Consider the following 27,907-nt stretch of genomic DNA (forward strand, 5'->3'; position numbering starts at 1 on the left):
ATGGTCCCGCCCGCCCGCGGGCTAGAGAGGCCCAGCCGGCGCGCGGGCGGCGCGCGGGGAGCGCTGGGAGCGGGGCGGCCACTCGCGCCTCTTCTTTCCCCCTCCCCGCCTCCCAGCCGCGGCGCTTTGGGGCTCTGCCGCCGACATGGGCGCCGCCGCGTGGGCACCGCCACACCTGCTGCTGCGGGCGTCTTTCCTGCTTCTGCTGCTGTTGCTGCCGCTCCGCGGGCAGTCAGCGGGCTCCTGGGACCAGGCCGGTTACCTGCTCTACTGTCCCTGCATGGGTAAGGCCTCCCGAACCCTCTGCTTAAACGGAGAAACTGAGGCCAAGGAGGCGGAGCCACTTCTCTGAGGCGCCCGGAGGTCCTGGAGAGAGCTCCGGAGAGGGGCAGGGCGTGCTCTTTCCTGCCCTACTTGCTGGGTACTGAGGACCCATTGGTGTTCAACTTGCCATTCGACAGACGGAGAAGTTAAGTGACTCACTCGAGGTCTAATCAGACTCAGATCAGTAAATGGAGTTTGTAGGGCAAGACTTGCCCTCACTGTCTCGTGGCAATTCTTGCATTCATTCAGCAAATAATTTATATAGCACTTTTTTTTTCTTTTTTTAACCCAGGCGCTGTTCTCTGTGCTGGTGGTGAATGAAACAGATACATCTCATACGAACCTTTATAGATCCTTCATTTTAGGAAGACAAACAATAAAAAGGTTTTTTTAAGTGCGTGCAGAATTTATACAAGATGATTAAAACTAGGGTAATAAAAGATAACAAAGGACTCCTAAGAACCAGCTGAGGGATGCAATTTAAATGCAGTAGTGGATCATCATAAAATCCATCCCTTCTCTCTACCCTTCAGTAGCTTGCATACCTGACTATGGCCATCATCTCCTGACCTTGCAAGATTTGGCTCCACACAAATCTCCACACCCCTTCTGTGGCCCTCTGGCTACATCCTCAGTAACCTGCTTTCTGTTCCTCACAAACATAAAGGTCTATGAGCTATTCTTCTCGGAACACCTTCCTCTAATTTCTACTAACTCTTTGTCATCCTTGAAGTCTCAACATCAGTGACACCAAAGAGGACTCCATTGACCTCTACTCGTCATTTCCTTAGTCTCCCTGTCACCAAACCTTTTCATCTGTTTCCTTCCAACCATCAAAATCTACCATAATGACTTTGTTGCCATGTTTAGTGTCTCCTAACTTGAATTCGAACAGAATGCCTTGAGGGTAGAAATCTTATCCTTCAGATTTATACTGTAACATCTAGCGAAGTAGCTGGCACCTTATGGCCTTGCAGTACTTGTGGAATGGATGAGTGGGTGCCATATTGATAATAGCCAAATGTGGTGGCATGCAACTTCAATCTCAGCGTTAGAAGCCAGAGGCAGATGGATTTCTGTGAGTGTAAGGCCAGCCTGATCTACAGAGAGAATTCCAGAGTAGCCAGGGCTACATAGTGAGACTCTGGCAAAACAAAACAGAGCAAACAAAAAACCAGTTAGACCTTTGTATTTGAAGCATTCACAGCCTGAATAAACAGCCAATGCAAAAAGCCGGAAAATGAAAACAGACATGTAAATAACTGGTCATGGTTATAGCTCAGTGATAAAACATGTACCCAGCATGTCTAAGATCCTAAGCTAAATCCCTAGCACATAAATAAATGCATAATCTGACTCATAGCTATAATCCTAGCATGTAGGAGGTAGAGGTAGTATGCAGGAGGACTGTCATAAGTTCAGTGACAAGCTGGCCTACACAATAGGTTCCAGGACTACACAGACCCTGTCTCAAAAAAAAAAAAAAAAAACATAACTCAAACCCATGCTGAGAGCAAGAGAAATAAACGGATAGGAGTTGTTTAAAGTATCTTAGCAAATGAAGTATCAAGGTCATCTCTTTCATGTGCAAGTGAGTGGAGAGAGGTCAAAGGGCACTCCTGGCAAAGATGGCAGGTAGAGTGGGGATTATAGAGTATGTTAGAGAAACAGCATGGACTCTGGAATGGCAGTGCCAGAAGGACCAGGACTTACAGGGCCTCAAATGTCAAACCTGGAAGTTCGGGCTTTCTCTGTGCCAGTGTTACTAGCTCACTGTGTTACTTGGCCCTCCTAGTCTTGGATGCACATCTTTGCTGAGCCCTTCATACACCATGCCATGAGGCCCAGGCCACTCTACCCACAATGTACCATTTCCAGGGCGCTTTGGGAACCAGGCTGATCACTTCTTGGGCTCCCTGGCATTTGCAAAGCTACTGAACCGCACCTTGGCTGTACCTCCGTGGATTGAGTATCAGCATCACAAGCCACCTTTCACCAATGTGAGTACTTCTGCTGACTGTGGCCCAGTCCACCTTTCCCCACGCTTGCAGCCTTGCTTGACTCCAAGGCCTCTAGGTTTTCTTCCACTCTGGCCTTGTCCTCCTCTTTACCTAAAATTGTCTTCCTTGAAATAGCAATAACTAGCTTTTTTTTTTTTTTTTTTTAACCAAACACCTGTCATGTACTGGCATTGCCTGAACACTAGATGAGGGTTAGCTCATCTTTCCTGCAGCTAATCCTCGAGGAAACCAAGGTTTAGAGAGGTGAGGTAACTTGCTAAAGATTGCACAGCCTGTGAATAGTAGATCTTAAATTGAACCCCAAGGCTGTCTACGTTAAGAGACTGTGTCTTCAAACTAAAGCCTCCATTTCCAGACCTAATTCACCCTACCTTATAGATTTCCTTTTGGTCAGTAATAGGTGACACGTGCTGTTATCAATTTTAAGAGAGAGACTGAAGCATGGACTAGTTAATAGTGTACCGGAGGGACCCGGCTCACAGCGTGGCTCCTCCCATCATGGGGCTCCTTGGGCATGATGTGTGGCCTCTGATATTATTCTTTGTGCCTTCCAATAGCCCTGTGTGCCATTTGTTCACTGTGTCCCCAGAGACCTGAATGTAGGAAATTAATATTTAATGAATTGATTTTAAAAGTAAGTAGTTACCAAGATTGTACTTAACATGAACAAAACATTGTATTTCACTCTAGTGCCCATTTTTGCATAAATTTAATTCCTCCTTTGCACATATCCCTTGTTTTGGAGAGTCTGTCTTCTCCTTGTAGTGCTAGAGACTTGATCCAGGTTTTATAAGTCTTAGGGAAATGCTCCACCACCAATCTGTACCCCTGACCCTGAAAAGCTTATTGGTAGAAGCCAAAAGCCAGATTGCAACATAACTTAGCCACTTGCTAGCTGCGTAGCAAACTGCTTAACTTTTTTTGTGCTTCAGTCTCCTCGTCTTTACAATAACCTGAGATGCCTGGCTACCTCTCATGGTGAGAACTGAACAGGTTACTGACAGTAAATTCCCTGACCGTGCCTCACACTTTCCTCTTCAAACCAGCTGAGCTCCTCAGTATATAGAACCCAGGACACAGGAAGCTCCTCGGCTTCCAGAATCTTTGGATCTGACTTGTTTGGCTTCACTGATATATTTAGGTATTGCTGTCTGGCTGGCTGGCTGGCTTGCTCTATCCTTGCTCTCACGGCCAGTTGTCATGTTGAGTCTCCACTTCTTTGCTTCCTGTCGGTATCTTAGCCTGTCTCAAGTGAGCTTCCCATTCCTATAGTGACCGTTCTCACTGAGGTCACCAGGGACCTCAAAATTACCAAATCAAGGTTCATTTCTCAAGCTGTGTCTCACCTGACCACCCAATGGCTCCTGATCCTATGAGCCTCTCCTCTTCCTAAACTTCCCTTCTCCCCTGGCTTCCAGGACATAGCTTAGTGCTGTTTCAGTTCTGATCTTAGCAAGGCCACGGTTTGGGGCCTTGCTTAGGGGCTCCTCTGTTCACCCTCGGCTCTGCTGGTACACATCCTCCCTCTGCTTGTGTTAGCTCTGTGGCTCAGGTGAGTCAGCTGAGCCTGTCCTTGTAAAAGGCTGAGTGCACATTTCTGTGGCTCCTGTTGACTGGCGTGGCTTTCACTGTTTCATTACCACCAGTACACCTCTGGTACAGACTCTTCTCTGACCACACACTATTTCACACTTCTACACACTCAGGTCTGCTTAGTTGTCACATATATCTCAGATTAAGAAAGCCCACAACACCATCTGCAATTCCAGCCTCAGTCTATCCCATCTCCATTCACCTGGGCACCACACTGGGACCCTAGATTTCATCCTGAATGCCCCTCCTGAATACATACTCAGCTCTCAAAGCTCCGGCTTCACCTTCCTTAGCGTCTTGTACCTGTCTAGACTGTTTCATCCCTCGCTTAGATATGCGAGAGGTACATATTAACTCCACACAATAAAGCTGGGTGTGGTGGCTTATACCTGTAGTTCTGGCACTTGGGAGGCTGAAGTAGGAAGCTTGCTTTGAGCTTAAGTCCAACCTGGGCTGCATGGGAATATCTCCAAAAATTTTTTAAAACAAACCTAAGTGAATACTGCATTCGTGAACAAATTCAAGGATCATTATAGCAGCTCTATAATTCCCTTCCTCTTCTAATTTTTACTAGTCAGTGCATTCTCTCTTCTGTCAGCATATCAGTTCTTCAAAAAGCTAGGGCTGTATGGTGAGACCACGTCTCTTAAAAACTTCCTATTTCGTTTCAGAAATGCTCTTCTCCACTCCCATGCAGTACAGCAGAGGCCTTGAGAAGTCCTGCTGAGTAAAGAAGCCAGCTTAAAAAAACACAAGTGCCTAAACCACTGCAGTTCTGCAACCTTTGTTCCATACCTGAACTATTAGGATATGCTTGGGAAACCCTGACCTGTACGGCAGACTCCACAGATTGTCCCATGCTGTTCTTTTTTTGTTTTTAAATACTTATTTATTTAATGTATATTCGTACACTATAGCTGTCCTCAGACACACCAGAAGAGGGCATCAGATTCCATTACAGATGGTTGTGAGCCACCATGTGGTTGCTGGGAATTGAACTCAGGACCTTTGGAAGAGCAGTCAGTGCTCTTAACCTCTGAGTCATCTCTCCAGCCCATTCCATGGTGTGCTAAGAATATATTTAAATTTATTTTCTTTTTGTTTGGTTTGGTTTGGCTTTTGTGTGTGTGTGTGTGTGTGTGTGTGTGTGTGTGTGGTGGTGGTGGTGGTGGTGGTAGTGGTGTTTTGTTTGTTTGTTTGGCTTGGTTTGTTTTGTTTTTTTTTTTTTCTAGACTGGATTTCTCTGGGTAGCCTTGGCTGTCCTGGAACTGCCTCTGTAATCCAAATTAGCCTGGAACTCAGATCCACCTTCCTATGCTTCCTAAGTACTGGGATTAAAGGCGTACACCACCACTGCCCAGCCAGTTTTGGTGTATTTTTGGTGTTTTTTGTGGTTTTTTTTGAGACCATGTAGCCCAGGCTGACTCCAGGTTTGCTATATAGGTGTGAATGACTCTGAATTCCTGATCCCTCTGCCTCTATTTCCAAAATGCCAGGAGTATGGGCATGCACCACACCTGACTCAGAAATTTTAAAAAATCTGAAATATGATGATAACCATCATCGCTGAGCCTACCTGACTGGAAGTGCTCATCATGGATACATTTTCCTTATTGCTTCATCGATTCTATTTTCATTTTTTTTCTTGTGGTTTTCTTTTTTTCCAAGACAGGGTTTCTCTGTATAGCCCTTTCTGTCCTGGAACTCACTCTATAGACCATACTGTCCTCAAACTCAGAAATCCACCTGCCTCTGCCTCCTAAGTGCTGGGATTAAAGGCATGTGCCACTACTGCCCGGCCATCGTTTCTATTTTCATTTTCTTTTCTTATTTTTATTTTTTGAGACAAGTTTATAAAGCTTAGGTTGGCCTCAAACTCCTGCTCTTTCACTACTATCTCCAAGTGATTGGATTACATACATGCATCACCACATGCCTTTCTGGTTACATGCCTGCTTTTCTGTTAGGAAAAGAAACAAAACATTGTAGGTAAGGTTGATGAGAAGTGTGCTAACCCTGGTCTCTCCTGGAAGCAGCCACCCTCGTGGACTGTGCGATATGACCCCTGCTTCTTTCCTGTGCTTCCACTCTGTAGACAGCACCTGAGCCTCCACAGGAGCAGTATGTCATCCTATGGGTACAGGCCCCGAGAAGCTGGTCAAGAGCTGCCACTTCCACTAGTAGCCGTGGACAGAGGGCTAGATCGTCAGGCATTGTGAACATCAGAGACTCTGCTGTTTGTTTTTGAGCTGGAAGATGGTTTCTCTCAGTTTGTCTTTGCCCCAGCTTGGGTGTCTGCTTGTGCCTGCTGTAATGCAGATGAAGCCTAACGCCTCATTGTTGCTAGGCAGGCATTCTACCCTGGGCTCTAGCCAGAGCCCACTATAGGCCTCTCATATCACAGAGTCGGGGTCTTGGAATTTACTGTTTCTAGAAATGAGAATACTGTCGAGACCTGGACCCTTCCTTTTTCTCCTTTAGCTCCATGTGTCCTACCAGAAGTACTTCAAACTGGAGCCTCTCCAAGCCTATCATCGGGTCGTCAGCCTGGAGGACTTCATGGAAAATCTGGCCCCCTCCCACTGGCCCCCTGAGAAGCGGGTGGCATACTGCTTTGAGGTGGCAGCTCAGCGAAGCCCTGATAAGAAGACATGTCCCATGAAGGTAGATCCTCTTCTGTGTCCTCTAGGCCCTTAAGATTACATGGTGACAATATGTGGAGAAGATGGGACTTTGTCTGTTTCTAGCACTTGTTAGCAGTGTCACCTTTGGCTACTATGCTTCTCTGAGTTTTCTTTCTAGCTGGGTTCTAGAGAGTAGGCTGTGTGTAATAGCGCCTGGGAGCTAGTGCTGTCAGAAATAGTAACTGATGCTCCCAGAACAGTGATGCTGGCAGCTGGTGCACATTTACACCTTGACTCCTCAGACCGTGAAGGAGGTGCTGGTGATGTCCTTACAGTGTAGAGAAGACACAAGTGGAGCTCGGCCTGCTTTCCACTCTCTTAACTTGATTGTTCTCCCCCTTTCAGCAGGTAAATGAGGAGCTGACGTGGATAATTAGTAGAAATTTCTGGTAATCTGTGAATATGATACACCCCAGATATCTTTTGAGACAAGTGATAGAAAAGCTATAACTTTTGAGAAAAGACCTAGTGTGTATCCCTACACTGTCCTTACCAGCTGCCTGACCTTGGGCACATATCTTACCTTCTGTGAGTCTAATTCCATCTTGTACTGTAGTATGTTGTATTAGCCTCTTAAAGCTCTAGTTCAGTGGTTCTCAACCTGTGTGTTGCCTTTGGATGTCAAATGACCCTTTCACAAGGGTCACCTAAAACCATCAGAAAACATAGATTACATTATAATTAACAATAGCAAAATTACAATTGCTGGGCAGTGGTGGCGTACTCTGGAAGGTCCCAGTACTCTGGAAGGTAGAGGCATGTGGATTTCTGAGTTCAAGGCCAGCCTGGTCTACAGAGTGAGTTCCAGGACAGCCAGAGCTATACAGAGAAACCCTGTCTCAAAAAAACCCAAAAAAACAAAAAAATTACAATTAATGAAGTAGCAATGAAAATAACTTTATGGTTGCAGGTCACCATAACACGATGAACTGTATTAAAGGGTTGCAGCGTTAGGAAGGTTGAGAACCGCTGTTCTAGTTCATAGTTCCAGGAGAGAGTCCTTTAAACACTGTTGGAAGCCAAAAGAGATGCTCAAGCTATCTCCTCAGGCCCCAGCCCAAAGACTGTCCTGTAAGAATGCATTCTGGGTGCCACACCATCCATCCATCTTCCGAGGCCCCCTCTCTCTCTGCAGGTTTTGGCCTTGTCTCCAGGTTGAGTGAGCTTTCTACCACTCTCTTTCTACAGGAAGGAAATCCTTTTGGGCCATTCTGGGACCAGTTTCATGTGAGTTTCAATAAGTCAGAGCTGTTCACAGGCATTTCCTTCAGCGCCTCCTACAAAGAACAATGGATCCAGAGGTACTTGGTGGGAATAGCAGTACTGGGTTTAGGAAAGCCTGGGGCTCAGGACCATCCAGCTCCTTCCCAGTCCTTTCTCCTTCTACCCCACCCTCTTGTAAGAGACCAAAGGTGCAAGCACTGTGTTCTGTCTGTTGAACTTAGGATCCTATGTGATCTGTTTCCATCTGATCGCCTGCCCCAAGATTGAGCAAGAGTTTCTTGGCTGATAAGGGATGTCATAAAAAGAACATTATTCAGTCACATGCATGTCGATTTCCTCCTCCAGGCGTGAGAATCGCTCCCCTTTTGTCTCCCTCTTAGCAAGGTGAAACTGGAAGCATTGCCTGGAGAACAGCTCAGGTGCAGACTGGCAAGTGATGTCACCCCTGTAATTACTAGCGAGGCTTTATTAATTGTGTGCCATAGGCCCTATTAAAAAATAGGTTAGCAGGACACGGGCACAGGCTGTGAAGTATTTATGGAGCGTCTGTCATGTGTGAGACACAGTTTTCAGAGGCCAAAGGTATATGAAAAATGAGGCCATCCCAGCCCTGGTCTTTGGAGAACCACAGTCTAGTCAGATGGATAAACTTGTGAGGGAATCTGTTGTTGATGTTCTAGTATGGCAGGAAAGAGCCTGGGCTTAGAGATCAGGGGTGCTATAGACCTTGCCTGGCATATATGAGGCCCTGGATCCACTGCCACAAAAGAAGTCAGATTAAAAGCCAAGTATGGTGGCTCTCACCGTAAATCGCAGCACTTGGGAGACAGAGGCAGGCAGATCTCTGAGTATGAGGCCAGCTTGGTCTATAGAGAATGTAATAGGACAGCCAGGGCTACACAGAGAAACCCTTATCTTGGGAGGAGGGGAAAGAAAGAGGAGGAGGAAGAAAGAAAAACGAAGAAGAAACGACGATGATGATGATGTTGTTGTTGTTGTTGTTGTTGTTGTTGTTAGGGGTAGAGGAGCGTGTGAATCGAAGGTGGTCATGGCACTTGACACTTGCAGGCCAGCAGTAGACTGCAGTAGAGACAGGAGTGAACACAGGCCAGAGTGCTTTGTCTCTTTCTTGGGAGACAGAAACCCTTCCATGTCTTTGGATCAGCTTTTACCTTGGTTTAGTGAAAACTGCACTAAAGTATTTGTTTCTTATCATAGAAGGCACATGGTGCCTAATAAGCAACCAGCCAGGGCTGTCAGGTGGGTGTCACTCACAGGCTTTCATTATGTCTACAATAAACTTCATGAAATAGCTGTTACTAATTTCATCTTGAGAATGTTGGGGTTAATCTCAGGACTTTTCTAGTAACTTCTCAGGTTCCTAGAAAAGTAGAGCTCCACTCTGGGCTAACAATGTAGTGTTCATTGGCTCTGTGGCCTTTCCCAGCTAGTATAGGATCCACTTAGGCTTCTCAGTTGGGAGCCTGATTTCCTTCACTGATGAACGCAGAGAGCACTTCCCATTTGATCACCTGATGGGCTCTCCCCTTCACTTCTAAGTGAAAAGCAGCATTGCATCACTGGACGGTAGCCAGGATAAAGGTTTGTCCTAATAGCTCTCCTCAGCCTCTTGGCTAGGGTGTATAAGATTAGTCTCCACTGAGAATGTGTCAGACAAAAATATGTCACCAACACTAAAGCAACACCGAAAGTAAAGCACAGAGCCACACCCAGAATCTGGTCCTAAGGGACAGATGGGGTAGTGCTCATGTGCTAGCCATCAGCTGGGAGCGCCACTCAAGTATGTGCAGAGGAAGAGGCAGGCAGATTTCTGAGTTCGAGGCCAGCCAGAATGAGTTCCAGGACAGCCAGAGCTATACAGAGAAACCCTGTCTAGAAAAAACCAAATCCAAAAAAAAAAAAAAAAAAAAAAAACCCAAAAAAATAAAAACCAAAAAACCACACAATAATAACAACAACAACAAAAACAAAAGTAAGCCTCAGCAGAATGTCCTGTCCTAAGAGCAGTGTGGTCGTCCCTGCTCACTGTCCTTGGCGGTCCACAGGACTAATCCTGTGCTTAGCTGGGCAGTTCTGTTGGCCTGGGTTTTGTTGTTGTTGTTGTTATTGGGTTGGTTTGGTTGTTTTTGTTTTGTTTTAATTTTTCTTATTTTCTGTTTTCTGTATAGAATCTCAACTATACAAAGTTCAAATCCAATTTAACATTTAATTCTTGGAATGAGTGGTCTAGAGTATCCACCATAGACTAGATAGTTTGGGGATTTTTTGGGAGGGGTTTTTTGTTTTTAGGTTTTTTTTTTTTTTTTAAATAAAGAATTAAATGTCTAGACATGGTAGTTTACACCTGTAATTCCTAGGCTCAGAATGCTAAAACAGGAGGACCAGGAGTTCAAGGCCAGTCTGAGCTATATAGTAAGTTTACGGCCAGGTTGGCCTACATGAGACCCTGTCTAAAAACAAAACAACAAAATTAAATTTGTTTATAATTCCACCACTGTAAAGAGCACCATTAGCCCTTCAGTAAATGTATTTTCCTGCATTTTTTTTCTCTAAACACAGTTTCTCTATGTAGAATTCGATGTCCTTAGAACTGGCTCCGTAGACTAGGCTGGCCTTGAACTCACTGAGATCCACCTGCCTCTGCCTCCTAAACAAGCAGTATATTAAAAGTGTGTGCCACACACACACACACACACACACACACACACACACACACACACACGTTAACTAAACTTGCTGTGTTGTTCAGGCTGGTCTTGAACTTGTAAACAATCATGCTAATGAAGTCAATTTCAAACATAAAAATATTTGAGTTCAAAAGAGTGACTAACATTATATTATGTATATTAATGTTGATGGAGTTTTGTTTCTTTGTTTTTGTGTTTTTAAGACAAGTCTGACCTGCAACTTAACTGTGTAGACAGGTCAGTGGCTTCCAATGCTCTTCTTGCCTCTGCCTTACTTGCTGGGATTTCAGGTCTGCAACACCATGCCCATCTCAGTGGCTTTTTGAAAACCACTGAGTGTACAACTCTCAGTCACATTAAGCATGTCGCAGTATGCAGCCATTGCAACCCTCTATCTCCAGAACCTTTTTCCTCTTCTCAGCTAGAGATCTGCTCAGTAAAGGCTAATTTCCACTCTGACTTCCCCTGCCCTGGTGTAAGGGATTCTGCTTTCGCTATGAACTCCCCCTTCTAGGGACCTCAAATGATATGTGAACCTTCATGTAGTGCCTTCCTGTTTATGTCCAATTTTTTTACTTAGCATCCGAGTTTGTCGGTATCAAATCATGTGTTTGAGTCTCACCCCCTTCAAGGCCAAACGACAGAGTTTAATTAGCCATTTATCTGTTTTGACTCCCACCACGTGGATTCAGAGGATCCTTCCAGCTCTGTTGATTGTCAGTTCACAAACTTCAGTTCAGCATATAAAGTTGTATGTTTATTTACTCTTGGAAGTATGTCAACTGTTGTGTTGAAATTATCCTCATGTATAAAGAGTATATGTCTGAGTATATGGTGTGCTTCCTGTCACTGACAAAATACCTGAGAAAGCAAACCTAAAGAAGGGAAAGTTTGTCTTGGCTCCTGGTCTCAAAGGCTTCAGCCCATTGTCACTTGATTCTACTACTTCCAGGCTTGTAATGGAGCACAACATTACAGTAGGGAGCAATTGGAATAAGTTCGCTCACAGGGTGGAAGCAGAAAGAACCAGGAATTGGGACCAATAACCAGACAATACCCTTAAGGGCATGTCCTTCTTCCAACTAAGCCACACTTCCTAGTAGTCCATTCAACTATGAATCAGTGAATGAATCTGTTTCAAGGTTGGAGATCTCCTACTGTTGGGCTCTTCGAACCTCAGGGGTACATCACTGTCACACCACACCATGTCTACTGAGGTCCTCAAGGCTCACCACACACTTATAGGACCAGTAGATGAGTACAGAGGACACAGGCACGAACAGCAGTCCTGCTCTCAAGGTCTGCCATGAAGGACACTTTCCCTCCTGCTCTTTGCATGGGAGCTCTGGGTTGGCCTTCATAGTTCATCGACTCAGCCCTGTAGCCCTGCTGATCACATGATCTCTGTTGTATTTGCAGAGGCTAAAATCTGGGAGAATGATCAGCAATATATTATGGTTTAGATATGAAACCCTGTTCAAATGCTCAAGTGTTAAAGGCTTGTTCCAGTTCAGCAATGCCCAGGAGAGTGGAGCAGGAGATCTCCAGCCTCGAAAAAGATTCATTCACTGCTCAGGTGGCTGGTAGTGTTGGTCAGGTTTTCTTTGCAATGAGACCCTCTTCCTGTTCTCAGACCTCGCTGAGGGGAGTGAGCCATGGGGTCGTGACCGCTTGCTTGTTGCATGTAGAGTCGCAGCTGATATAGTCCTACTGGGACAGCTTTGTGCTGGCCCAGGTCCAAGGCACAGGGATAAACATTCCAAAACTGAACTCACCAGGGGTCATTTCCAGGCTCTTTCTGAGAGAACAGGAAGATCATAAATCCTGATTTATCCTAGTAATTCACCACCATGTCAGAAAACATTTTCCTGTTAGAGGCCCCTGAAATGATGTCTAAAATGAGCTTAGCCTCAGGCCTGGCCCATGCATGGTAAGGTGATCAAGTAATAATAGTTTCTTCCTCCCTTACCCACTGCCATCCTTATGCCAGGGGATTTTATAGGGCCTCTGACCCCTCACATTCAGTTCTAAAAATATTTACGGCACCTGTTGCCAGTGCTAGGGGCTGTGGCTCAGAGAAGCTTCACATTTCTCTTTTAGGAGGTGCTCCTTAACTGGGCAGGGGAATTAGAGAAAGATTTAGGAGTCAAGAACACAGCTAAGAGCCCTAGCTGAGCTAACATGGTGGCTCCCAGCACTCAAGAGGGAGAGGCAGGTAGATCTCTGAGTTCAAAGCCAGTCTGGTCTACGTAGTGAGTTCCTGGACAGCCAGAGTTACATAGTGAGGCTGTCTCAAAAGCACCTGCTGCTTTTGCAGGGGACCTAGGTTCAGTTCCCAGCTCCCATATCAGCTAATTTGCAGCTGCCTATATAATCTAGTTTCAGGAGATTCAGCACCTTCTTCTGTCTTCCATAGACACATGTACACAAATGATACAGATTCATACACTTAGACACATATACATTTTTAAAACTTAAAAAAAAGTGAAGCTCACTGCCTGAATGCAAGCCCTGCTCTGCCAGTTCCCATCCTGTGACTTTGCATGTATGCAGCCTCTCTGTTCATTTATCAGTAAGATAATAGTAGGCATACTTCCCTTAAGAGGCTCTTGTGGGAATCAAATGAGTTAATATGCAAATACAGCAATTGCTTTTTTTACGTAATATGGTTCAGTACCTTATTGCCATGTATGCACATATAAACAGAACCTTTAAGAGTCCAGCCAGACAAGCATCACACAGAGCCAGGCTGTGGAGGTACACTAGCTTGCTGCGTCCATGGCATAGGCCTCTGACTAATGTCCAGGGAAATCATGGCAAAGGGACTACTAGGGCCACTGTCCTTAGTGTTCTCGCGTCCTGGCAACAAAGATGATAGCTGTTGAGCTAGTCAGCATGCAGGGGAAGGAGCCGAGCTTGGGGGTGGTGGCGCAGCTGGAGGCATGGCAGGCTGAGTGATGTGTTTGTGTCAGGGTGAAGAAGGCGTGGTAGGTGCACTGCAGCCCTGTGGTGTGAGTGGAGGATGAAGCGGCCTACTAGCCAACAGACTTTATTCATGCAAGCTGGGAATGTCAAGAGATGTCATCTTGATCTTATGTTTCATTTTCTTTGTTTTTTTTGTTTGTTTGTTTGTTTTGTTTTGTTTTTTGGATTTGGTTTTTTCCAGACAGGGTTTCTCTGTATAGCCCTGGCTGTCCTGGAATTCACTCTGTAGACCAGGCTGGTCTCAAACTCAAAAATCCACGTGCTGGGATTACAGGCGTGTGCTACCACTACCCTGCTTGTTTCATTTTCTTTTGTTTTTTTGAGACAGTGTTTCTCTGTGTAGTGTTTCTCTGGCTGCCCTGGAACTCACTTTGTAGATCAGACTGTCCTAGCACTCGGAGATCCACCTGCCTCTGCCTGTCCTGGTGCCGGGGTTAAAGGCATGCACCACAACACTGGCATAAAGTTAAATCTTATAAAAGGTGAACTAGGTTATATGTACCCGTGCTGCTGCTCAGCATTTGTAAGAGCTCTCTGTATGCCAAACGCTGCTCTAAAGGTTTTACTTACAGTAATCCACTTAATCCTTCCAGTGGCCCTATAAATGGTGTATTAACTAGCTTGGCTGTGCTGATCATTGCATACAAAACATTATCTTGTGTACCTTAAGTATGTAGTTGTATTTTATAATAGCCTTATGAGGTAAGACTGTTTTCAGCTTTTTTACAGACAAGGAAACTAAGCCCTGGATGGATGGATGAATGGGTAAGTGGGTGGATGGATGGATGGATGGATGGATGGATGGATGGATGGATGGATGGATGAGTGGATGGATGGATGGATGGATGGATTGATGGATGGATGGATGGATGAGTGGATGGATGGATGGATGGATGGATGGATGGATGGATGGATGGACAGATAGATGGATGGACTCATACATGAAAACATGTCTTTAGGGAGGGAGAAGAAAAGAAGGGGAAGACATGGTGAGTTAGGGCTTTTATTTTATGTTTTTCATTCACTCTGAGGTGTGTGTGTGTGTGTGTGTGTGTGTGTGTGTGCGCATGTGTAAGAGGACAACTAACTGTAATTGGTTCTTTCCAGCCTTCATGTGGTTTCCAGGTCCTCTTGTTCTGTGCAAGCTCCTTTAACCTCTAAGCTGTCTCTCCAGCCCTAGATATGTATGGTTTTGAACTCTGAAGCACAATACAGCATTATCATCTACTGATGTAGGCTGTGGGCATGTAAATTATTTTCTATATTTGTTTTAGAGTTTATAATATTCTATGATTTTTTTTTTTTAGATTTTTATTTTACTTTCATTATGTGCATTTCTTTCGAAGGACAGCATGCAGAGCACAGCTGACTGAAGTCAGTTCAGTCCTATCATGTGGGTCCTGGGAATTGAACCCAGGTCCTGTGGCTTGGCGGATATGGTATGTACCTTTATCCCATGGGCCATTTTGCCAGCCCTTTTATAATTTTTATTTGAACTATTTTTTTATGTGATCGTAGATCCGCATGCACTTGCGACAGTTTAAAGAGATCTCGTCATGTTCTCCTGACTCGCTATTCCAGCCAGGATCTTGACAGTAATGCAACCCTCCTATCTTGTTTAAATTGTCTTTTAACATATACACAACTGTGTGTATGTTAGTGGTTCATATAGCCAGTAACACAGTTAAGATACTGAATGTTTCTTTCGATGTACATAACTTTATATTACAAGCTTATTACTATCCCTGCCTCCCTAAATACACACCATCCCTGGCAGCCATTAGCCTTTTTCCATTCTGCCCTTTCAGAGGATGTAAATGGATTCATACGGCGTGTGCTCTGTGGGGATTGATTTTTTTCACTTAGGGTAATTCCAGTAAGAGCCATAGCTTGTTTGGTAGCCCCTGCTCTTTATAGCAGTGGCAGTTCCTGGTGTGGATATGCTAATGTTTCCAGTTCAGGGCAGCTGGAGGAAAGCTGCTGTGAGCAGTCGTGCACACACTTGTGTGTGAATACAGGAGTTTACTTCCCTGGCTGAGTGCTCACAGTGCTGTCGCTGGGTCATATTACAAGTGCATATCTGATTTCATAAGAAACTAACTGCAGTCTTTTCCAGAGTGGCTTCATCTAGTTTGTAATACCTAGAAGGAATTTCAGCGGGTAGGGCAGATATTTGGAAGCAGAAGTCTGGAATCAGAAATGCACCCTGAGTTCATAGGCACCAAAGTGCTTTATGTTGCTGGATAGGAGTCTGGGTTGGGCTGAAGAGGAAACTGGGTTTACTACTCTTTGGCTTACTGAGCCCTCACGTGCTCCAAGCACTGGTTAAGGCAGACAGAAGGCACTGCCACTGGAGCCTAGTTTAACAGAAGAAAAGATATATGTGGAAAGATTGCAGAAAGGATTCTGTGTGGTGGGGACGAGTCTTAAGAGGGTGTGCTGGGGCTATCTGAAGACCTTTGGTATGTCACATGAGGGTAGGGACAGTGCTGGCCTCGTTCTTCCTGGGTCCTGACATGAACAGTCAGTAAGTATTTGCTAAGTGTGGAGTGACTAGCCTAATCCCGTGTGCACAGTCCCTACCAGTGGGACCAACACTGTCTGCGTAAGCAGCTTTCTGTCTCGGTCCTGCCGTATGGGTAAAAGGGCAAGGCTGGGTCCAGACACCCCACCCTGGAATGAATTACCACACCACAGATTGGAAGCCAGCATGATATATTAAATGTTGGAATGCTCTACAGTAAATTTTTAATTGTTAAACAAGCAAAAGAAGGTTGTAAATTCTGTGTGGCTGGAACAGTATTGCATATTGTGCCTGCTGTCTCCACCAGGGTTTCTTATCAACCAGTTGAGATTTCACAACCTTTCGTCTCTGCTTGTTATAGGGGCCTCCCCACAGGGTCTCTGGGGCATGGTGCAATGCCATCCTTTTCCCCCGTGGGGGTGGTAGCAGTGCTCTTTTTGCATCCTATCTGACTTGCCCATGTTCCATCTTATGCCCAGATTTCCTCCAAAGGAGCATCCGGTGCTCGCACTGCCTGGGGCCCCAGCCCAGTTCCCCGTCCTGGAGGAGCACAGAGAGCTCCAGAAGTACATGGTGTGGTCAGATGAGATGGTGCACACCGGACAGGCCCAGATCAGTGCTCACCTCGTCCGGCCCTATGTGGGCATTCATCTGCGCATTGGCTCCGACTGGGTAACTTCCTCTTCCTCTCTCTAGCTGGCATTTGCCTAAGCAGAGCTCAGGCCTGTAGTGATTGGTGAGGAGTCTTAGCTTGGAGCAGAGACAGCTAATTCTACCAGGTCTGGATTTTAGCTCACGATCTTCCTTCTGCACCACACATTAGAGGTATGTATGTGGAGCTCCTACTGGAGAGCTAGCAGTTAACAGCTGCCATTTGTACCCCTGTGTTTGCACATGGGTAAACTGGGGCATTGAGGCAGATCCCAAACCTGGAGTCCTCTGCCTCAGTTCAGTGGTTAGCCAGTGGATTACTATTGAAAGGGAGCCATGGAGACTGAGCGGCACATACCTTTAATCCCTGCACACAGGGATACAGAAGCAGGTGGACCTCTGTGAGTTTGGGAACAGCCAGGAATACACAGAGAAACCCTGTCTTGGGGAAGAGAAGGCGGGGGTGGGGCTCCTCAGAAGTGCATCCTCCCAGAATTTGTGTAGAATACCCCAAGAAGAAAAACATGTAGTCATCTCACTAGAGGGTAAGAAAAAGCTTGATAAAAAGAGTCATGAGAAAACTCCTAACTAGTCAGAAATAGCCTGGACCCACCTCAGCCAGATAAAGCCTATCTCTGAGGAACCTACAGCAAACATGTGCCTCTGGGGAATGATCAGAAGTCCCACTTCTCCGGGAATCAGATAAGCCTCCCTTATCAGCAGTGCTGAGCTCTACTGAAGTCCCAGATAACACCCGAACAGAAAAATGCTTTCAGCCCCACTCAGAAATAACCTGGGACACTTTTTTTATGGCTCCACCCCCAGGGTTCTTTGTAGCCCAGGATGGCCTCAAGCTTTTCTCAAAACCTCACGATCCAGCTGGAGAGATGGCTCAGTGGATAAGAGCACTGACTGCTCTTCCAGAGGTCCTGAGTTCAGTTCCTAGCAACCAATTGGTGGCTCACAACCATCTGTAATGGGATCTGATGCCCTCTTCTGGTGTGTTTGAAGAGAACAACACTGCACTCACATACATTAAATAAGTCTTAAAAGAAAAACAAAACAGGGCTGGAGAGATAGCTCAGTGGTTAAGAGCACTGGCTGCTCTTCCAAAGGTTCTGAGTTCAAATCCCAGAAACCACATGGTGGCTCACAACCATCTGAAATGAGATCTGATGCCCTCTTCTGGGGTGTTTGACAATAACTACAGAGTACTTATGTATCATATAAATACATATAAATAAATCTTTTAAAAAAACAAAACCTCGTGATCTTGCCTTCTCCACCTTCTAAGTGCACTGAGATTACAGGTCAGCCTGGGTTTTCACTAGTGGTACTAATACATATACAGTAGTAAATAGGAGGACATTTGCTCACCATGCACACAAAGCCCTCAGTTCAGTACACACACACACACACACACACCCGGGGTAGGGGGGAGTTTGGGGAGGGAGAGGGAGGAGAGGAGCGAGCCCTGGAACTAGGCTCCTCTGTATACTTTTCCATTTCCCCATTCCTGAGTTGGGGTCTAACTCTGCCCTCCCCCTCCCTGTAGAAGAATGCCTGTGCCATGCTGAAGGATGGGACTGCAGGGTCACACTTCATGGCTTCCCCTCAGTGTGTGGGCTACAGCCGCAGCACAGCGAAGCCCCTCACCATGACCATGTGCCTCCCCGACCTGAAGGAAATCCAGCGGGCTGTGAAGCTCTGGGTGAGAGCACTGAACGCCAGGTCGGTCTACATCGCCACAGACTCTGAGAGCTATGTGTCAGAGATCCAGCAGCTCTTCAGCGAGAAGGTGCGCCTGGCCCAGAGGGAACAGAGGGCGGGGAGGGAGTAGAAACAAGAGCCTGCTAGTCCCACAACTCCTGTGCCTGCTTTGGGTCCCCACTACCTCCTTGCCTCTGATTCCTGACATTCCTCTGTCCACAGCTCAAACATGCCTGTGAGTTCTCGCTAGTCTCCATCCTGCAGGAGCTTGTGCGTCCTGCTGGAACACTCCGAGGCCCTTTCTTTGCCTGAGGCACGTTCTAGACCACTCAAGACTAGTGTAGACCTCCTCGTGTAGACCTCCTCGTCTGGTCTCCGAGTTTGTCCTGGTGCTTTGACCTCTGGAGGCTGTCACCTGTCTCTCACTCACCACAGAGCCTGACACACAGTGCAAATGCTTTGTTGAATAAGGACACAGTGGACTCTGACACTCTGAAATGGAATGCACAGTAGCTGAGAAGTTAAGAGCATATCTCTGTTTTGTTTGGTCTTATTTTTGAGACAGGGTCAGGTGTCATGTAGCCTAGACTGGCTAAAAATGCAATCTGTAGCTGAGGGCGACCTTGAAGTCCTGATCTTCTTTCCTGACTCAAGTGCCAGGTTCCAGGCATGCACCCTTACACCTGGCTCGAGAAATATACTTGAGACTTGAATTCTACTCATTCTTCAGCCTTGCAAAAAGTTACCTGACCCCTCTGTGCTGATTCCTCATCAATAGACTAGAACTGAATAGCACCTGTCTCCAGCAGCATTTGTAAAGATCTGTTTGTGTAAAGAAATGATGACATTCCCACTGTAAATAATGCTCAGTAGATTACTCTTGTTAGGACCAGGAGGGAAGAGGAAGATCCTTTGCTTAGTGACTGTTTCAGGAGCTGCTGCTCAGCGGAGTTTGCTTCCCAGGTGTTTATGGTCGAGGGAACAGCAGGTGAGGAGTGAGCGGGCTCTGTGGCGGCCCAGTGTCCAGTGAGCATTCAGGAGACCAGTGACTGAGCACTCAGATGCCCGCAGTCCTAAAAGGAGGACAGTAGAAAGATGATTGTTTTAAAATGTGTGACCGCCGGGCAGTGGAGGCGCACGCCTGTAATCCCAGCACTTGGGAGGCAGAGACAGGCAAATTTCTGAGTTCGAGGCCAGCCTGGTCTACAGAGTGAGCTCCAGGACAGCCAGGACTATACAGAGAAACCCTGTCTGGAGGGGTGGGGGGTGGGAACCAAATCTAAAAAAAAGAAAGAAAAAAAAGGAAACAAAAAAAAGGGGGGTTGGGGATTTAGCTCAGTGGTAGAGCGCTTGCCTAGGCCCTGGGTTCGGTCCTCAGCTCTGTTAAAAATAAAATAAAATAAAATAAAATAAAATAAAATAAAATAAAATAAAATGTGTGACCAAGAATACTTTAGAGGCTGTTAGGGAGTTATGTAAACATGCTTCAAAGTTTGACAGAGGACTCTGACATTTAGACATAAATAAGAGGTGAACATATATTTTATTAATATGGGGGGGCAAACGTTGGGAGCCACTGGCCTTATGTGATGGGGCATCTTTCTGTTCTTTCACTTGCTCCACCACCTAAAACGAGAGAGATGCCCCAACCAGCAGGCAAGTGTGGAGTCAGTCAGTACCTGCGGGTCTGCCCTGCCCAGTCCCTGGAGAGAAAATCAGTCAAGACACCTCAGAGTCCTGTCACTCTGTCTGCCCCCGCGTGCTGTAGATGAGGAGGTGTGCCCAGGACGGGCAGAGTTAAGTGTCAGGTCCCAGAGCCCATAGTGGCTGGAATGACGGAGCTGGTACATTCTGGAGTGCACGGGACTGTTTGGGGGCTTTTGACTGAGATTAAAAGATAGTGTCTTTAACAATCCAGGAAGCGAGGCTCCTGATGTCAGAAAGTTTGGTGAACAGCAGAGCGCTTCCAGGCAACTCTGCCCACCCTCACCTGCACGGCGCTGAGGCATGTGGAGAGTCCCAGGGGGTTTCACCAGCTTTAGGGTTGATGCACTTATTAGTTAGGCCTCGGGCCTCTTGTTATGGCTTACTTCCTGTTCCTGTGCTCTCCTGTTCCTTCTCTACCCCACCTCCACTCCTCAGCCCCATTTCCTCTGGGCTCATATTTTACTATACTCCCTTGATGTGTGGCGTGTGTGTGTGTGTGTGTGTGTGTGTGTGTGTGTGTATAGGCAAAGGACAACATCAGGTACTATTTACCTTTTGTTTTGATCAAGATCTCTTACTGACTTGAAACTTAGCAAGTAGGCCATGCTGTCTAGCCAGCTAGCCCCAGGAACTGCCTGTCTTCTTTTCTCCTTTTCCAGTGCTGGGATTTTGAGCACACACCATTAAGCTAGCTTACTTTAAAAAAAAGAGAGAAAAAAAAAGTCTCACTGTGCAGCTGTGACTGGCTTTGAGCTCAGGGAGATCAGCCTCCCTCTGCTTCCTAAGTGCTGAGATCAACCTCAGGTCTTTTTGCTTACAAAGCGTCTTTCTGACAGAGCAGCTTCCCCAGCCCCAGCCTTTGTTCAGAGCAAAGCCTCACGCTGTTAGGCTATTAGGGACCTCAGTGAATGAGATGTCCTGCCTTCAGGGTCACGGAGTAGGCTGGGGAAAGACTGTGGGTGACAATAAGAGCGAGGGCAAGGCCCATTCAACCCCACTTCCTTGAGACTAAGCAGAGCAACAAGGTACAGCTGAGGGCTGGCCGGACACGGTTAACAGAGAACCACTAAAGAGTGAGAGCTCCGGCCAGCCAGGTGCTCCAGGGAGAGGGCACTGCCACGGGGCACTGACCTGGTAGGCAGTAGGGAGGGAGGCCTTCTGCAGCATGTGCCTTATGAGTGGAGAAGGGAAGGAAGCGAAGCGTAAGAGGAGCTAGCCAGGTAGAGAGATGTATCCCCGTGTCTTAGTTCGGGTTACTAGTGCCGTGACAAAACACTGTGGCCAAAAGTAAGTTGGGGAGGAAAGGATTTGGCTCACACTTCCACATCTCTGTTCACCATTGAAGGACAATCAGAGCAGGACAAGAACTTAGAGCAGGAGACTGGAGGCAGGTGATGCAGAGGCCATGGAGGGTGCTGCTGACTGGCTCGCTCTGCATGGCTTGCTCAGCCTGATTTCTTATTAGAACCCAGGACCACCAGCCCAGGGATGGCCCCACCCACAGTGGGCTGGGCTTTCCACGCATCAATTACTAATTAAGAAAATGGTCAGCCGGGCGGTGGTGGCGCACGCCTGTAATCCTAGCATTCTGGGAGGCAGAGGCAGGTGGATTTCTGAGTTCGAGGCCAGCCTGGTCTACAGATTGAGTTCCAGGATAGCCAGGGGTACACAGAGAAACCCTGTCTCGAAAAAACCAAATCCAAAAAAAAAACAAACAAAAAAAAAAAAAAAGAAAAAAAAGAAAAGAAAAGAAAATGGTCTAGGATTAGAGAGATGACTCAGCGGTTAAGAGCACTGTCTGCTCTTCCAGAGGTCCTAAGTTTAATTCCTAGCAGCCACATGGTGGCTCACAATCATCTGTAATGGGACCCAATGCCCTCTTCTGGTGTGTCTGAAGACAAAAACAGTATACTCACTTACATAAAGGAAATAAATCTTAAAAAGAAAGAAAGAGGGTTGGAGAGATGGCTCAGCGGTTAAGAGTACTGACTGCTCTTCTGAAGGTCCTGAGTTCAAATCCCAGCAACCACATGGTGACTCACAATCATCTGTAATGAAATCTGTTGCCCTCTTCGAGAGTGTCTGGAGACAGCTGCAGTGTACTTACATATAATAAATAAATACATCTTTTAAAAAAAAAAAAGAAAGAAAGAAAGAGGACTACATTCCTGCCTCCAGCCCAAGAAGGCATTTTGGAAATATTTTCTCAACTGAGGCTCCCTCTGCTCTGATGACTCTAGCTTGTGTCAAGTTGACATAAAACTAGCCAGGACACTCCATAAAGGAACAGTATATGTAAAGACCCTGAGGAGAAATGAAAGGGAAGGAGCTTGGCAGACTATAGCTGGAGCTCTAAGGACTGGGTGACGAGAGAGGCAGCCTGGGCAGGCCTCATCAGGAGCATTGCAGATCTGCCATCCTTACAGAAAAGCAGTAGGGTCTGCAGCTGGAGAGCGGGGTGTGGTGGGGTGGGGGCATGGGGTCTGCAGCTGGAGAGCGGGGTTGGGTGGGGGTATGGGGTCTGTAGCTGGAGAGCAGGGTGGGGTGGGGTGGGGGCCTGGGGTCTGCAGCTGGAGAGCGGGGTGGGGTGGGGTGAGGGCATGGGGTCTACAGCTGGAGAGCGGGGTGGGGTGGCAACATGGGGTCTAAGAATGGAGAGCAGGTAGGTCTCAGACATGAGGTCTAAGAAGTTTCTTTTGGTAGTCGTGTAGTGACCAGATCAGGAAAAGCTGTGAAGACAGCAAAGAGGCCACTGAAGTTGGTCAGGCCCAGGGGTGGGTAGATGGGACAGGTTATGGGCCCTGGGAGGAGCTGGAAGGAGGAGGGCATCCAGGCGGCTGGAGGAGATGGCTGCATGCTCCTTGCTCCCAGGTCCAGCTTGAGGGAAGCCAAGCGGACAGCGTGAAAGCTAGCTTGAGGGGCTTCTTGGGAGGATTGTTTGATGCTGAGGGTAGAACCCAGGGCCTTGTGTCTCGTGAAGTCATACTGTGCACATGAGTATACTTCCAGGCCCGGGCAGCCTTTGATGAGTTGTGAGGGCACTGTAGGGTGGGCAGAGAACAGACACCAGCACGAGTGGTGCTGAGGAGGGTGTAGGAGACAGGACTCTGGTGGGCACTTCAAAAACACTGACCAGTTCCTCATCCTCTCTAATCTTCTCTTGGTCTGAAACTTCAGTCAGGAGAGGAAGGCTGAGAGAGTGGCCTGTTAGTGTTAGCTCAGCTGACCTTGGCCGGAGGCACCTGCTAATCCTCCTGTCTTCCTCCCTACAGGTGAAGGTGGTGAGCCTGAAACCCGAGGTGGCCCAGATCGACCTGTACATCCTGGGCCAGGCCGACCACTTCATTGGAAACTGCGTCTCCTCGTTCACTGCCTTCGTGAAACGGGAGCGGGACCTCTATGGGAGGCCCTCGTCCTTCTTTGGCATGGACAGGCCCTCCCAGCCTCGGGATGAATTTTGATCCCATCTGGAGCTCCCCAGTCAGGCTTGGCTGCTAAGGATGCTCCTGGGGTGCCAGAGATGGAGAACAGTGCCAAGGACTTCCCAGAAGAGAAGGCATTACCTCCCCGGCATTGGCTCCCATGCTCCACAGCCAGAGCCGCTCTGGGCTGCATGATTCCAGAGAACGTGCACATACAAACAGCCCGCCTCCAGCCTGCCGCCTGCCCTGCTCTGGGTGGCCTGCAGTGCGCAACTCCTTTAGAAAGAGGAAGATTTTTTTTTTTTTTAATATATAGGGTTTCTTGGTTGAGGGGTTGGGAGAAGAAAGGGCTAAGGTTAAGATGATCTCTTATAGCCCAGGCTGGCCTGGAACTCCTGGTCCTTCTGCCTCTACCTCCCAAGGAATGAGATTACAGGCGTGTCTACTTCGACACTCAGTTGATCTCTGTAGTTTTGATGCAAAGCCATGCATGACTACCTGAAAACTCCCGTTTGTTTTTAAAAATCAGTGGAGTCCATTAGTACAGATACCTGAAGTGACCTTACAAATGCAGACAAAGCAAGGGGCAGGTGGGCCATCGGCTGCTTTTCTGGGGATCCCCTAAAGGGCCCTCAGACTTCCCCACTGCCAGGCCCAGCCACTGTTGTCCCTGGGCTCCTCTGTTTGAACACAGCAGGCAGGAGTTAGCAATCAGGTGGGGCAGTGCTCTGAGGACAGGTTGGTGCTCACACTCCTCAGCAGCATCACTGCATCATCATGGTGCTGGTGAGGCTGCTCTGCAGGCTGCTCTGCAGGCTGCTGTCTCTAAGACCCTCCCCGCCTCTTCTCTGTGGTCTCAGCCCTCACGGCAGCTAGTCCCCAAGGACTGCTCAGCAAGCCTCTAACACAGCAGTGCACAGAGGCCATGTGAAGCCCCAGCTTGGAAGCCGTCTTTGCCCCACCAGCCAGTGCTCTGCCTGCCAGTGTGGTGAGGGCCTTCTGATGCTGCTGTGACTGGCCAGGTGGTTCTAGATTCTGCCTTGCACAGGGACATTTATAGAGGCTGGAGCCCCAGTGGGTGACCATGCAGACCATCCTGATTGGTACGGTATTTCTGAAGAGCAGGTGCTAGGGCTCTTGTCTGTGGCAGGCACTGTACTCTTTGACCCAGTTTCTCCCTGGTAGTGCCGAGTCTGGTGGGTTATAAGCTTCAAGTCATCTGGTGAGCATTGTAATCCTGGAATAGAACCAGACCCCCATGTGGCCGTTGTAGCGTTGAACTGTTGTTTATTGCCAGTTCTCCTGGGCCAGGCACTGTGCTGGTGCCTAATGGGTATCCTCTTATTTAGTTTGCCCCTGGTATTAGCCTTTTCTTTCTGACAAAAGAAAGGAAGAAAGAAAAGAAAGAAAAAGTGAATGTTCAGAGAAATTTTCTTCCAGAGCTGCACAGCTGTGGGTGGTAAGCCAGGCCCGACCTAGAAGCCCGTTCTGTCAGTCATGGGCTCTGTGTGTTGCCTCCCAAGACACACTGCACTGAAGGGCACTAGAGAAATGAGCCACCCTGACTCCTCTGCATACTGCTGTTGGCTTCTGCTGCCAGCCCTAGTAGGAGGTGACATAAGAAACAGGAAGCCCTGGATAGTTCTAGATAGTTATAGTACATGATTTCATTCAGGAAGTGTTTATTTTTTGCCTACTGTGTGCTCGGAAGGCGGGTTGCAGCAGAGAAAGCCTCAAAGGATCAGGATTGTAGTCAGAAAGGCAAACAGCCTGCATGCTGTGGAAGACATGCTCTGAAGAAAGGCCAAGGGTATGGGCACAGGGAAGCGCTTCTAAAGGAAGCACCTTAAGGACTGGAGGAGAGCTTGCTCAGCTAAGGAGGCTGCACATTGCCAGCAGCAAGCATGGCATGTACCAGTGCCCTGAGGCAGGAGTGGGTACAGCAAGGGAACATCCGCAGATGAACGGAAAGGTGACATCTCATGGATTCACTTTGTTTGGGACCAAAGAGAGATGTGACTTGTTTATGAGGACCCTGTACCCATGCTTGGGAGTAGAGCAGAAGCTGGTACTGCCTGTGGTGAGAGGGTAGGCCGTGCTTGAGCTGGGAGAAGAGATCACATTCTGAGTATTATCAAGTGATTTTTGTAATTCAGTCTCTTTAAAGATACAAATCTACATAACTGCAGTATATACCATTTCATGTCTTATTTTATGTTTTTACGTAACCACACATCCTATTTTCCCTGTGTGAATATAGCTGAATAGATGCTTTTAATTATGTAAACTGCCACTGAAGGGTGTTTCATAGTTTGTGATTTACCTTCTATGAGATCAATTCCCAGCTAGTTGCTGTTGGAATTTTTTTCCAAGACAGGGTTTCTTTGTGTATCCTTCACTGTCTTAGAACTAATCACTCTCCAGGCCAGGCTGGTCTCTAGTTCACAGGGATCACCTACCTCTGTCTCCTGAGTGCTGGGATTAGGCGAGCGCCACCACTGCCCAGCTGCTGTTGTGATTTGAAAATTGCTGCCTAAAAACTTTTCTTTATTTAAGATACAAATTTTAGGTTCCCAGAAGTGAATTTGCTCAATACAATAATTTATATGATAAGAAAATTCAACTGTGCTCAAAAATTGTGACTTTAAAAAACTGAGCTCACAGCCAGGCAGTGGTGGCGCAAGCCTTTAATCTCAGCACTTGGGAGGCAGAGGCAGGCAAATTTCTGAGTTCGAGGCCAGCCTGGTCTACAGAGTGAGTTCCAGGGCTACATGGAGAAACCCTGTCTCTGGGGGGAAAAAAACCACAAAACCTTAGCTCTCAGTATTGACAATTCATCTTACCAGCTAGCTCCATTTATTCCCCACTCCTAGTCGGTCTGGAGACTTTTGTTGTTTCATGTTGTACTTTGTGGTAGGGTCTTCTGTTGGCTAGTCTGGCCTGGTACTCTTGATGTAGCCCAGGCTTATGAAATCCTAATCCTCCTGTCTCAGCCTCACTGCTGTGATTACAGTTTATGCTGTATCACGTTGGTTCCTCCTGAGCCTTCAAATGGATCTGCGTGGATGTCCTGACAGAATGTGCTATAGTGGTGAAGGAGGGCCCGGGCCCCAGGAGGAGGGTGAGCTCAGGGCCTGTTCTCTCCCCTGTTTCTTTTTCACCTTCTAGGTGCTGAGGCAATGGTATCTTCTCTGTGGAGTCCTGCAGGTCAAAGCCCTGAAAGGCACTCCACCCAAGCTGAATGCCCCTAGGAATGTGCATTTTAACAAGCTCCTGTGAAAGGCCCAAGGCCTGCAGTGGGGCATCACCCAGGGGAGCCACCTTAAATGCAAAATCCCAGTTGAACCTTTTAGATCCAGCCTGTAATCTCAGCTACTTTGGAGGTTGAGACAGGAGGATCACATTCTAGGCCTGCCTGGCAACTAAGGTGAGACTGTCAAAATAATAAGGCTTGAAAAAGGTGGGGTGTGTTTCAGTTGGCCGAATGCTTGGTCACCACAGCACAGCCCTCAGGAGTACAGGGAAGGTATCCTAGTTACACAGGATGCAGTGTCTTGGCCACAGTGGCCTGACAACAAAGCAGGGCTTGTGCACTAGTGTTTGGATCCTGTTTTAGCTAGTTTTTGTCAAGTTGACACAAACTAGAGTCACCAGAGAAGACAGAACCTCAGTGGAGAAATGCCCCTATCCGATTGTCTGGTAGGCAGGCCTGTGGGGTATTTTCTTGATTGGTAATTAATATTGAAGGGCCCAGCCCACTGTGGGTAATGCCACCTCTGAGCAGGTGATCCTGGGATGGAAAAGAAAGTAAATGGAAGGGTGGGTGTGGTGTCACTTCTAATCCCAGTACTGGGCAGGCACATCTCTGTGAATTCAAGACCAGCCAGGTCTGCAGAGTGAATTCCAGAACAGCCAGGGCTCTGAAGGGTCTGGAGCAAACCAGTAAACAATGTTCCTCCAGAGTCTGCTTTAGTTCCTGATTTGAGTCCTGTCTTGGCCTCCCTTCATGGTGGACTGTAAAAACTGTAAAGTGAAATAAAGCCTTCTTTCTCCCCTATGTTGCCTTAGGCGTGGTATTTATCACAGCAATAGAAAGCAAACTGAGACTCCATGCCCGGTGTCCTTCCTAAAGGCTCATCCAGCCTCAAACCCTCAGTTTCACAGTTGAAGAGGAGGTGGTGAAGTAAAACTAATAGTTCTTTGGAATGTCAGTTATGTCAGTGTCTTGCTGGTGCACTTGATATAAGGATATCTTGATAAAGCAAACATGTGAAAGACTTTTCCTGAAGCAGACACAGGTGAAAGAACGTTTGGATATACATGAACGGACGCTTGATGAAAGAAACAGTGTACC

At 47.1% G+C, this 27,907-nt stretch overlaps 1 protein-coding gene across 2 annotated transcripts; it reads left to right on the forward strand.

Annotated features, from left to right (window-relative positions):
* Positions 1-33: 33 nt before the first annotated feature.
* On the forward strand, positions 34-27,610 carry Pofut1 (protein O-fucosyltransferase 1). Of its 2 annotated transcripts, none has more exons than XM_052183960.1 (7): positions 34-284; positions 2,203-2,324; positions 6,420-6,602; positions 7,811-7,923; positions 16,543-16,735; positions 18,270-18,512; positions 18,647-19,659. In XM_052183960.1, exons 1-7 carry the CDS (start codon positions 146-148, stop codon positions 18,734-18,736), a joined length of 1,083 nt encoding a protein of 360 aa, XP_052039920.1. In that variant the 5' UTR covers positions 34-145; the 3' UTR covers positions 18,737-19,659. The 2 variants fall into 2 exon arrangements, with proteins under 2 accessions (XP_052039920.1, XP_052039919.1); XM_052183959.1 differs by lacking the exon at positions 18,647-19,659 and adding an exon at positions 23,404-27,610 and having other exon boundaries at positions 37-284.
* The last annotated feature ends 297 nt before the right edge of the window (positions 27,611-27,907 follow it).

Source organism: Apodemus sylvaticus, chromosome 5 (assembly GCF_947179515.1).
Source record: "Apodemus sylvaticus chromosome 5, mApoSyl1.1, whole genome shotgun sequence".
NCBI lineage: Eukaryota > Metazoa > Chordata > Mammalia > Rodentia > Muridae > Apodemus > Apodemus sylvaticus.

Coding starts and splice junctions, on each gene's coding strand:
- Pofut1 (XM_052183959.1), top strand. CDS start 146: ATGGGCGCCGCCGCGTGGGCACCGCCACACCTGCTGCTGCGGGCGTCT. Junction 7,924..16,542: donor AAAGAACAATGGATCCAGAG/GTACTTGGTGGG, acceptor TCTTATGCCCAG/ATTTCCTCCAAAGGAGCATC. Junction 16,736..18,269: donor TGCGCATTGGCTCCGACTGG/GTAACTTCCTCT, acceptor CCCTCCCTGTAG/AAGAATGCCTGTGCCATGCT.